Genomic DNA, 12,232 nt, shown 5'->3' with positions numbered 1-12,232 from the left:
TTGATCATGTATCATTCAGTGTGTTATTTTGCGTTAGCAATCCTATATAAATTACATTAAAACCATTATATTAAAACATGATTAATTGACCAACTTTTATAGATTAATTTGAAGCTAACAATGCAAGAGGAAAACTAACATAATTTTTTTTTAGCAGAGATATAAAGAAAACTGGATATTCATCATTGATCTTGATTCCAAATTCTCAACACAGTTTATTTTTTTCTGCAACTAAGTAATTTATATTGCGGACAGCATTATATGATGAGGATGCAATATTGTTGTTGCGATGATTGCCTCAACTCATCACACCGAATCACAATGACGTAGTCGCATCGACACAACCACATTGGACCATATTTGGACAGTATTAGATTGCATTAGACTGCATCATATTACATTTGACTTCAAAATTATTTTTTTAATCATAAAATAATTTCCACTGCATTTGTCACAATTTGCATTGCACAGCCGCAATTGCTGTAACCACAATTGTTATCATAATCGCGACTATAACCGCATTTAAAACACTCCTTATAGTAAAAGCAGTATTATTATGGCAGGTGAGAAGCCTATATAAATTACATTGCCACACTGTGATTAATATGAGAGAACTAGCACAGACACTTCAAAAAGGGAAGAGTAACAAGACTTGATAAACCTTGCTGATACACACCAATGAAAGTTCTATAAGTTATGTTATTATTTTAGACCCAACACTTTCATATTAAAAGGAAAAAATAAAATGTTTAAGTTACAAAGCGATCATTATAGAAGTTTAAGTTACGTTACAAAGCAATCGATATGATTCAGATTATAAATTGTGCTTAATAGAAGTGATCTTGTGCCAATTTGTTCTTTCAAGTACTTCTGCAATCACCTAGATCACATTATTACTATGGCAGGTGAGAAAACCAAATCAATTATGAAGATGAAGGAATTTAATTTGCCCTATTGACTAAAAAACATATACAAAACCATAGTATTATGCTAACTTGTTGTAATAATTTGTTGATTACCATGTTTTTTTCATGAGAAAAAGATGTATGCACTGTTTTATACACTGTCATTGTATCATCACTATTGATTTTTTATTATTGTTGACTTTTCAAAAAAGTTAATCTAAATGAACGGTGAATGATGAAGTACATGCGTATAAATCTTTACACTGTCAGTGCCCATGTGACTAGGAAATAAGTAGCTAGGTATTTGGCTGTAATTGATGATAGAATTGCTAAGTTCACTATAATAGATTTCCTAATAGATCTAGCCATTTGTATTTGAACCTATGCAGCTAATACTCAAAATTAAGAGACAACCCTTTCTCTTGGTTTTCTTCCTTTTTCTCTCCTCTTCACATAACATGTAACCCATTGTTTTTCTTTCTGTGAGGTGACCTAATGTTTAAGATTGGCTTGGTATTTTGGTTTTTCAATTTGAGGGTTGGGTTTTGAGTTCTCTTCGTTTATTGTCTATGATGTTTAGTGATTATGGTGAAGGTGGATGTATAATAAATATTCTTATGGGGTTTCATCTTGGTAGTACAAATTTTGAAACTCTAGATTACATCTTTTATCTCCACGCGTGACTTCTTGCTTTGATTTTAAATCTTAATTATTATAGTGTAGGGTCAAAGGAGAAATTATAAAAAAATGATTTGAACAGAAGAGAAAAAAATGTTTTTTTTTCGATAAATAAATATATTAAAAAAACATAAGGGATAACAACCCAATTATATTTTACAAAATAGTTCAATATAATTAAATGGATAAGTACACGATTGTGCATTCTAAGTGCTTCCCCAATTTAATTCGTCATACTTTATTAAATATGCAAAATGTAATATCATACTTTATAGACAGATACATTATTTATTATTAATTTGTATTATATTTTTTGAGGAGTTAATAATAATTAAGTATAAATGTAATATCATACAATAATAGTGTATAAAATTCTCACATTATGACTACATATTTTTTTATCAAATGAAAATGGTAAAGGTTCACCAACCCTAACTACTTAGAATTACCAAAATACCCATAGTGTGTGTATATAATAGGATTTTACCTCTCACTATCACATGTATCAATTCTTATTTCTTCTTTCTCCTCTCTAACAAATGTAGGGTTTGTCCCTAACTACCCGAGGGAGCAAGAGACATGATAATCTCTTGTTATTCTTTGTTGTTCTCCTCTTCAAATTGCAGGTAATCATTATCTTTCCTCTCTATATATTATTCTCTAAGTTTTTTTAATGATTTCAATTAATAATAGAGGAGATGAGACTTAGAAATTGTATGAATTGTATTTTTCTCTAATTTTCGGATTTCAGGTAAATATACAAGGTTATGTTAGACTTTTGGATTTCTGATTTGGGTGTTTATGTTCTCTCTATTTACTGTTTATGTTATATAGTGATTGTGGAGGAGGAGCAAATGAAACTTTTCTTGTGGGTGATGCGTTTTTTCCAACAACTTCAGCTAATATATTTTCACCAAGGTGAGTGCTTCTTACTTTGATTCTAATTTTAATCACGTAGAATGTTAAATCAAAAAGAAATTGTTATGCAAAAATGATTCATTAACAAAAAGAAGTTGTTCTCAATCATTAGTCTCAACTCCATTGTTTTTATTTTTATTTTCTCTAATCAACTAAGCTTCAATTCATATCGTAAAATGTGATAGAGCTTAGGTTGTGCTATGTGTTGATTAAAGTGGCATGGTTACTAGTCTTAGATGAGTGCTTATTCACTCATCAAATATGACCTAGACCATGTTTTCTTCATCAATTACATAGGGAGGCCATGGCTTCTCTAATACAATCTTTGATTATAAAAAAAAAAGAGTAGTATTTTCTTATATTATCTCAGGAAAAAAACCATGCAAAGCTTTCCAGGGTTAGCAATCTTTGTGTCAATGTTAAAACTTTCATTGTGAGTAATGATTTTTTAAGTAATAATATAAATTAAAAAATGTAATAAAATGAGAAAGAATCATTGTAGAGGAATGGTAAAATCTTATCAAAATAATAATTAGATGTGTGCTTTATGACAAGACCTTACAATAAAAGAGTGGTTATAACAAAATTAATTAAACAATCTAACTATTTTACTGATAATTAAATTTCAGCACAAGCACTGGATCAAAATCTAGTTTTTTAATGACCATAAATAATAAAAATAAAGTTTTCAAGATTAATTTACTTACCTAGATTTGTGTACTTTCTGTATTTTAGATTAACTTTTATTCCATTGCATATAGGATGACTAGATACCTTTATGTAAAAAGAAGTTGTACTAATTATAAAAATATTGTTATACTGGATAAGACTTTCAATTATTTGTTGGTCTGTTTCAATAATAGGCAGATTTTTATTTCTATTTAAAAACACATTCACATTTCCCATCAAAATAAAAATTTTAAAAATGTTTCAACAAATTCTATTTTTTTTCTTCTTGAAAGTGAAAACATTTAGTGAGAAACATAATCCAAATCAATGATACTCTAGAAGTAAAATGTTCATTTTTTCCTAAAAAGGCTTAGCCAATTCGTAATTAAATATTAATAACATTTAACAGTAGAAAAATAAAGGAAATGATAATTAGGTTTTAATGGACTATTTACCCCTTATAATTTTTATTAGTTACTATATAATTAATTTAAAATATAAAAAAAGAAAACGGTAACTTGATTTTTCATTGCGATAATGCATGTATATGTGGTGGATTTGTTTTATAGTCAAATTAATTAAATATTGATAGGTATAGATAATTTTACATTTATTTTAAAACATATATATAATTTGATGCAAGTTTATATTGTATTAAGAATTAGGACTTTCATTAAAAGAGGTAGAATTTAATATCGGAAAATTCTCTCCCATAGATAGGTATGGTTCAAAAAATTATGTTGAATAGAAATTATTACTTTATTATCAAAGAAAATAAAAAAAACATTTATTAATATAAAAAAAATGTATATAATGATAAGTTTTATGCATTGTCACTTGTCATTTGATGTTCATATTTATCATTATCGACTATTCAAAAAAGTAATTCAAATGATGATGGATGATATAGTGAATGAGTTTGACATACACTCTATTATTATATATTAAGTATCAAGTATTAAGTGATTTACTAACAATACGTTAGTTTAGTAACATAAGACTATATTAAATATCAAGAAGACTAAAAGACGAAAAAATTGATTCTTGGAAACGATATTTGTTGAGAGGGATAACCCTATATTCCAAGGAGATTAATTTCTTATATATAGGATAGGAGATTTATCGGTAGTGCAAAAAATTGATGTCAATTTTTTAAAATGAAAACATTTTAATAATATATATATATATATATATATATATATATATGTGTGTGTGATATTATAAGTTTTAAGATTTTTTATATAATATTATAAGTTGAAAAATAGCTAACATCAAGCAATTAAACAAGCAGGTAAATGACTTGTTGACCATGAGTTTCAGTTGGATTTGAAAAACCAAATAATAATAATTGTAGACAGCATATATATATATTGTTTTTCTAGGTATGATATTTCTTGGGAGGAGAGATTCATTAATACTATATTAAATTATATTGACTTTTCTATTATTAATAATTTTTATAAAATATCAATTATGCCAATATATCTGTTAATTGATAATTATATATAAACATTAATAGATATAATGGTATAGAGAGTATATTATATGGTTTTTATCAATAAAGTAATATTATATTTCTTTTCATTTAAGTCCCATGGAAAAAAATCGTTTCACTTTATATATTATATATATAAACATAAATAAATTAGTTATCCTATTTATATATATATATATATATATATAATATTATATGACATCCATTTTATGTGTGTCCTATGCATATGACATTTAACTAAAATATTATTTTATTCAATATGTAATGTGTATTATATCTTATATTTTTTAAAAGATAAAAAAGTCATTATTGATTAGTTTAGAAATATTTAAATACGACATACTATTAAAATATATTTTTTAACATTTTTCAAATGAGTATAAAATCTATGAATTGTCAGTATAAAGATTTATACACATGCACTTTATCGTCCACCATTCCTTTATATTATTTTATTTTGAAAAGTCAATAACAATTAAATATCAATAATGAATGATACTATAACACTGTATAAAACTAATACACTGATCTGGGTCTGGAAGATTTTGTGAAATCTTAGGTATCATACAAGGCTAAACGCTAATGATTCAATCTCTCCTAACAATGCTTAGGAAAAATGATAGTACACAGTCTATAAAGAATTTTTGTGCCTTACCACTACTAGAGAGTATTGATTATGACCAAAACTCTTTCTATCTAGTATTAAAAGCTTATGCTTTTCAAGGGACTGAGTCAATAAAATATTATGAAGATATTATTATTTAAATTAGTCGGTTGTGTATTTTTTTAATATAATTAAATTACAAAAAAAGAATTTACAATAGCTATATTTTAAGTAAGTGAAATATACAATTATTAATTTATTGGTATAAATGCACAAATATTTATTATTATTAATTATTTTTTATTATGGTGTCAAATTTTAAATATGGAAAATTCCTAATATTACTAAATCTATATAGACACTAATATAATTATTGATATTCTATATTCAGTAATTATTAAAATATTATTATTATTATTTAAAAAAATATATATATCCTAATAAGATGAATATGACCACTAGATAATTGAATTTTGTAAACATGATGTCATAAGTTCTATTCTTTTAGTATGTACTAAAACAACTTTGTTGATAGAGATAAATCCTACTTTCATTATCTCAATGTCCGTCAAGGGGTTAATCTTCCTTTGCGAACTTTAATGAAATCTAAAAGGTTATAAATGATTCCAATTTTGTATTATATTGTGTTTTAAATGGATATCCACCACATAGATATGAGATTTGTATTGTGAGACTATATATTTCTATTAAACATTTTTTTATCAAGGTGTCTACTCAACTTTTTAGTTAAAGAATTAATTTTTTTCGGGGTTCATGATTGTTTTTCTCAACAAGTATCGCTCTCAAGAATTAAATTTTGACCTTTAAAATTTAGTAAGACCTTACACTGCTAAACCAACGTCTTTGTTGGTATATTGCTCTTGAATGATGACTAATTTTGAGATTCTAATTTTTTTCTCTACTTTTGTACAACTAATTTTTTTAAAAACTATTAAAATACGTTTTATTACAATTATTCAAGTCCAACTAATCTATATTATTTTACTGTTATATTTTTATACTAAATTTATGATTTTCTCTATTTAAAACTTTTACACTTAACAAATTTCATATCCCCTCCCATTTAAAATTATAAATTACTATTAAAATTTATGTACACATTTTTATTAATATAAGGATACATAATTATTTGACAATGTTTATTACAATTAAATCCTAATTTTATGACCAATATAAGACTGATATGGTTAGTAAATAGTCAAATTCCGTAAACAATATTAATTGTTCCATGTTTTTAGACAAAACTCACAATGACAATTTCGACCTATATGTCAAAAGTTCCAACATATTCCTACTCATCCTATTGCTAATGTGTTAGAACTAATAAACAAGTTTAATTCTACTGATTTAAGTTTTAAACTAGTGTCTTAGTTGGTTTGATAAGTCGAGTTAATCAATTTATTTATCTTTGCAAAAGACTCTAAATAATATTGTTTGACAAGAAATAATCTCATTCTTTCAACTTATTTGTATTTAATTTATTATTTGTTAGTTGATATTATAATAGAATTTTGTTTGTTTAATTAAGTTTAAATTTATTTGTTCACTTTTGTTGTGAATAAAGCATAAAATATATGTTGTTTCATGATATTTTCAACTTATAGATCTTTTAATATAAGAAAACATTATTTGCTGGTTGTTTAATTAAATATTTGTATGATGATATATCTAAATTTGAAGTTTATTATTAAATAATATTAGTAATTACTATGAATTTAAAAAACGTTAATATTACTCGGTCTAACCAGTAACTCATTGGTTCGACTAGTGATTAGGGATGACAAAAAATCCGATCCCTGGATACCTATGGAAATATCCGTAATGGGTACACATAATAATAGCTTATGAGCAGGAGTGAGTTTTGTGATACCCGCGGGTACCGCAAATTTATATATTTAATTTTTAGTTAAATTTTTATATATTTTTATTATTATTTTAAGATTATATATCATATACTTTATTATTATTTCACAATAAATTACACATATTTGACTATTATCATAAGTTTATCATATAAATACCATATTATTCATATAACAATTATTTTTATATATTAATTATTATAAATTATATAAATTTATAATTAAAATTAAAAATCTATTGGGTAACCGCAAATACACGTTACTCTTACGGTTACCCGCAAATATTGCGGGTTTGGGCACGAGAAAACACTACCCACGCCCGCTCGTACCCGTTGCTATCCCTACTAGTGATTCATTGACTCAACATCCTAACTGAGTCAATAACAGGTCAGCTTTGAATGTTGATCTGAGAAATAATTTGGAAAATGGTGTGATTGGAGTGAAAAATCCTTAACATGAAAATTCTATAAAAGGTGGCAGAAGATAAACATAAATACACACTTCTTTGTTGTGAGGATTATCAGCTCAATTAAGTGGACACGTCAATTTGTAGTTGTTGTTCCTCATACAAAAGTTCTTGTTTTTCATCTCACTTTTTCTTTCATCATCAATCCCAAAAACTAAATTTTTATTTTGTTGTTATAGCATTACAATGAAAGGTGGTAGGAAAATGAAGACAACTCCCCAAGCATCAAATAATGTTGTTTATAATACAATAGTTCATGAAGCAATAAATGATGATATTGTGGAAAACAAGGATACACAATTAGAGAAAAATGAAATGGAGGAACCTCATTTAGAGAATTCAGAGGAAGTAGATTCAGAAGAAGAAAAACAAAAAGATTTGGAGGAGGAAGATGAAGATGTAGTGGTTGGAAATGGGTCTGAATCTACTTCTCCTGATATACTATATCCTGTGGAAGCTATTCGCCATAAGAGGGTTAGGAAGGTAAATCACTAGTTTCTTATTTACTCTTATCAATAAATTTTCTCCATTTTCTTCACTTGTTATACTTTATTTTACTATTTATTTATATTTAATTTGTAAAATGTTTATGTTAACTTTGTCCAATTTCTTCATTTCCCTGACTAAGTTTTCTATTTTTTCTACATAACAATGTCACCTTCAAATGCTGAAAATATAGGGTCAAGTCCAGTACTTGATTAAATGGTAAGTGCTCATTTTGTTCCTTCATTTCTGTAGTTAATATTTAACAATAATATTAACATATTTCTAAATTGTTGTAGTTGCTAATGTGGTATGTTGTATTTTTTTTGTAAATGCGAAAATTGTAAAAAATATAATCTATGCAACTACAATTGTAGTCATGAAATCTTTGTAGAGAATCATAAAATCGTATTATGACCAAAATTGTAGTTGTAAACCCTGACTTGTGATATTTACTCTACAAATTGTGTATCAAATCAAAAGTTATTATTAACCAATCACAACAGTAATATGGATTTTAAAAATTATGATCTGGCTAAGTGAAATATGAATAGAGATTTGAGAGTGATAATAGCTCCATGGAAAAATCAAATGTGGTTTTAGATTTATGGATTTCAATAACATGAAAAGGATGAAAATGTGAATCTTTTTATTGACAAAATTTTAAATTATGTACATAAATACAAAAGTTTAATAAGTACTAAAATCATCATTTTTTTACCATTTTTCTCGTATTGTTACTAATTTATTTACTTATTACTGAAGGCTTGGATGGCCCGAATCAGCCAACACATGGGAGCCTCTAGAAAATCTTGAATATATTTCTACAATCATTGAAGATTTTGAGCATAGGTATTCTCTTTTTCTTCCATGTAACATTGATACTTAGGATGAAAGACATGTTCCAATTATGTTCTACATAGGTATATAACATTGTAAGAGAATAAATTTCACGTACTTAATGACTACATTAGTACATTGTATAACTTTTTAGTTTATAAATCATTTTTTGTTCTTGATTTTGAAGCTTGGGACAAGGAAAACATCGCAAGCGTAAACGCAATAAGAATGTTGCTAGTAGCAGTATACATGTTCCCAATACATCTGATTCTCAAGATGTTCCCCAACCTATGGTTTCTGCTGATAAAGTTGATTCTACCAAGATGTTGAACCAAGATTATTCATATTCTGGTGAAGCCGATGAGCCTCTTAATGCAAAAAAAAGACATGGTTCATGTGAAACAACAAGCATGGAGAGAGCTGAAGTTAGAACACTTGATCAGAATATGCAAATGTTGGTCTTAGCAGCTGGGTTAATAGGAGCAAGAGAAGAATCTGAAGCTGGGACACAACCACAACATGCTCCACAGGTCCATGTTTTAGATCATGAGGAAGATCATGTTACACAACCAGATAATGTGCAACATGCAGTTGATGAACATGTTCAACCCCATACAGATTCATCTCAAATGGAGTTGATTCTTCAATGCTTAACTGAGATGGTTCACAATCATCAACAGTTTAGAGACTATGTGTGTCAACATCTTGATGCTCAAGATCAGAAACTTAAAGATATCATTGAATATCTTCATCATCACTTTCCCCCTACACATTGAATTTATCATATATTATGGTCTATATTTATTTACAATTTAAGAAAATGCATTTCTTATGTAGTTCATGATGTTTCTTATTTGTATAACCTTTTGTTTTTTATAAGTAGATGATTTTACTAAATAAAATAATAAAGGTAGAGACAAAATAAACTAATATACATGATAACGAAAAGAGAGAGGTATACAAAACTAAGTCAAAGCTAAAAGACAACAAACTCAAAGCCCATTAAAAAGAAAATGTTAACAATATCATTGCAAAGATAAGACAGGATTTGAAGTTCATTCAAATTAAACGTAGATATGTTCACTGACTTTTCTCTTCCCTTGATCCATAACCATGAATTGAATTCGATATCATCCAAGACTTCTTCCAAGCATGCTCCCTTCTTACCAAAAACCACAATGTTTCTATAATTCCATAGTGAGCAAAATTCCAGCCATTGAAATAACCGAATAGAATGCTTTCAAGATCCAACCTTTAAATGGAGGAAGTGTTGTAAAAGATGATCCTTAACACTTGTGGGTAAAATCACGACAATACCCAACAACTGATAGAGAAGTTGCCATACACAATAAGAAAAGTGGCTAGAAAAAACAAATGGTCTATAAATTCCTTTTGGACCTTACACCAAACATACATGAGATCGTTACCACTAAAAATGACACTTATGTTAGCTAAATAAACTAACAGGGGATTATATCCAATAAAATCTTCCATGCAAGAAACATAGTCTTCAAAGGTGCCAAAGAATTCCAAACAAAAGCCAACTCTCCCAACCCTCCGATCTAGTGAAATCGGTTTTGATTTACCTGTATAAGCCTTTGACGCATCATAAGTCCAAATCCAATTGTCACCAACCTTTGCTTTAAAATTGATAGGACTAATAAGTTTCAAAAGCTCCTTAATCAATGGTTTTCCCAAATAAAAGATTTTCTCCTCCAAGGGATATTCCAATCTTCCATGACCCATGCACCCATCTCCCCGAATGACCCACCAAAGCATCTCTATCCGTACTCAAGTTTAAAAGTCTCTCAAAAGAATCATTTACAACTCTTTCACCCACCCAAAATTCCAACCAGAATCTAGTGTTGTTTCCATTGACCACCACTCTTTTAAAACCATCATTCAACATCCCATGAATATTGTTAAAACCATTCAAATCTTCTTCATATCTCTCCGGACACCCACTAGAATCCATGACACCAATCTCAGAAATACAATGAGCTCCATACTTAGACTTAGGACTTTCACTCAAAGAGACTCTCCCTCAGTATAGAATCACCATCTTCATTTCCCTAGGAGAGCTAAGATAAAGTATTCTAAGTCCTAAATTCCCAAGCCTCCATTCACATGATCTAGATACATTATATCCCAGTTCACCTAAGGAATCCTTCTTTTGGCATCTATGTAACGCCCCATTCCTTTTTTTTGGAAAATCTTTTAGAAAATTGAGTAAACTTTTTTTTATGTAATATATAAATTACAAATTATTTTCCTTATATCCATTCCTTTTTCAAGACGACGCATTTTTATAAACTGCAGAAAGTAAATAACTGATACCTAATGATAATTAAAAATGGTACAACACTTTTCTGAATACTTCTTCATTAATAATTAGACTTGACCCTACAACACATATAACGAGGTGTTGATTGGTCAAGTAAAATGCTAGTATGGAATACAAGGCAAAATCTACTCATCACACAACTAAAATTATACAAAATAGGCTAGGTTATTCAGCACTACAAAAGTACCCTACACAGATACCCTAACCCCAAAAGGCAAAACAGAAAAGAAAATAACTCATAATGGCTAGCTCGAGCACTAACGAGGGCACTAGAACCCTCACTCGGGTCCTCCTCCATCTCAAGGTCCAAATAGATATCTATCACCTCGATAGAGTCCTCTATGCAGACCAACTCTACACAATCATCATCTTCAAATTTTATCTCCTATATGGTATCATAGGCAGAACCCCGCGACCTAATCCATGTTCTAGCATCCACCTACGGTTATGGCATTGTACGCCGAGAAACTCTCCTTGGGAGTGAAGAATGGGTCACATCATTCCAACTCCTTCACCTCATTGATGGTCCTACAACAACTAGCCCACAAGGAGTCGAAAAATGGATGGATGACATGGTAGGTACCGTCCTCCGGTATGGTAGAGTGAAAGAAGTCTCTATGTCAGCATGGTGAGATGGAAAGCGTATAGAGTTTCCATTGCACGCCATCTCCAGCTCCAAGTCCCAAGGGCATGTGTATGTATAGCGGTCTCCGTCAATCCTCCATGCCCCCCTCCTAGGACATCGAGAATCAGTAGCTCTGAATCCATGCTGATTTTCCATCTGCACAACGATGTGTACCGAAATACAAGCAAAAAAAACGGAGTAAGATATCTAATGAATATTTTTCATCAACATTGTGGAATTATACATAATATCACACCAAGACAGAACAACAGATACATATATAACATGTTATCACATACATAAGTGCAGATGATGAATGATG

General features: G+C 28.7%; 1 protein-coding gene and 1 long non-coding RNA gene across 3 annotated transcripts in view; both read left to right on the top strand.

Moving 5' to 3' along the window:
• The window catches only part of LOC109363599 (chromo domain-containing protein LHP1-like), a 35,052-nt gene extending 25,275 nt beyond the window's left edge, over positions 1-9,777 (top strand). The window contains exons 1-4 of one of the 2 annotated variants that reach the window (XM_019609856.1): positions 7,700-8,101; positions 8,298-8,323; positions 8,867-8,953; positions 9,129-9,777. In XM_019609856.1, the coding sequence (XP_019465401.1) occupies positions 7,805-8,101; positions 8,298-8,323; positions 8,867-8,953; positions 9,129-9,717 (999 nt within the window). In that variant the 5' untranslated portion in view covers positions 7,700-7,804 and the 3' untranslated portion in view covers positions 9,718-9,777. Of the gene's footprint in view, positions 1-7,699; positions 8,102-8,297; positions 8,324-8,866; positions 8,954-9,128 lie in introns of those variants that run through there. The other variant, XM_019609854.1, reaches the window with a different exon arrangement.
• Positions 2,023-2,633, top strand: LOC109363607. Its single transcript, XR_002109496.1, has 2 exons — positions 2,023-2,209; positions 2,418-2,633. It is a non-coding gene; the product is annotated as an uncharacterized LOC109363607 (long non-coding RNA).

Source organism: Lupinus angustifolius, chromosome LG01, assembly GCF_001865875.1.
Source record: "Lupinus angustifolius cultivar Tanjil chromosome LG01, LupAngTanjil_v1.0, whole genome shotgun sequence".
Lineage (NCBI taxonomy): Eukaryota > Viridiplantae > Streptophyta > Magnoliopsida > Fabales > Fabaceae > Lupinus > Lupinus angustifolius.
This window is presented reverse-complemented; position numbering and strand designations above follow the sequence as displayed.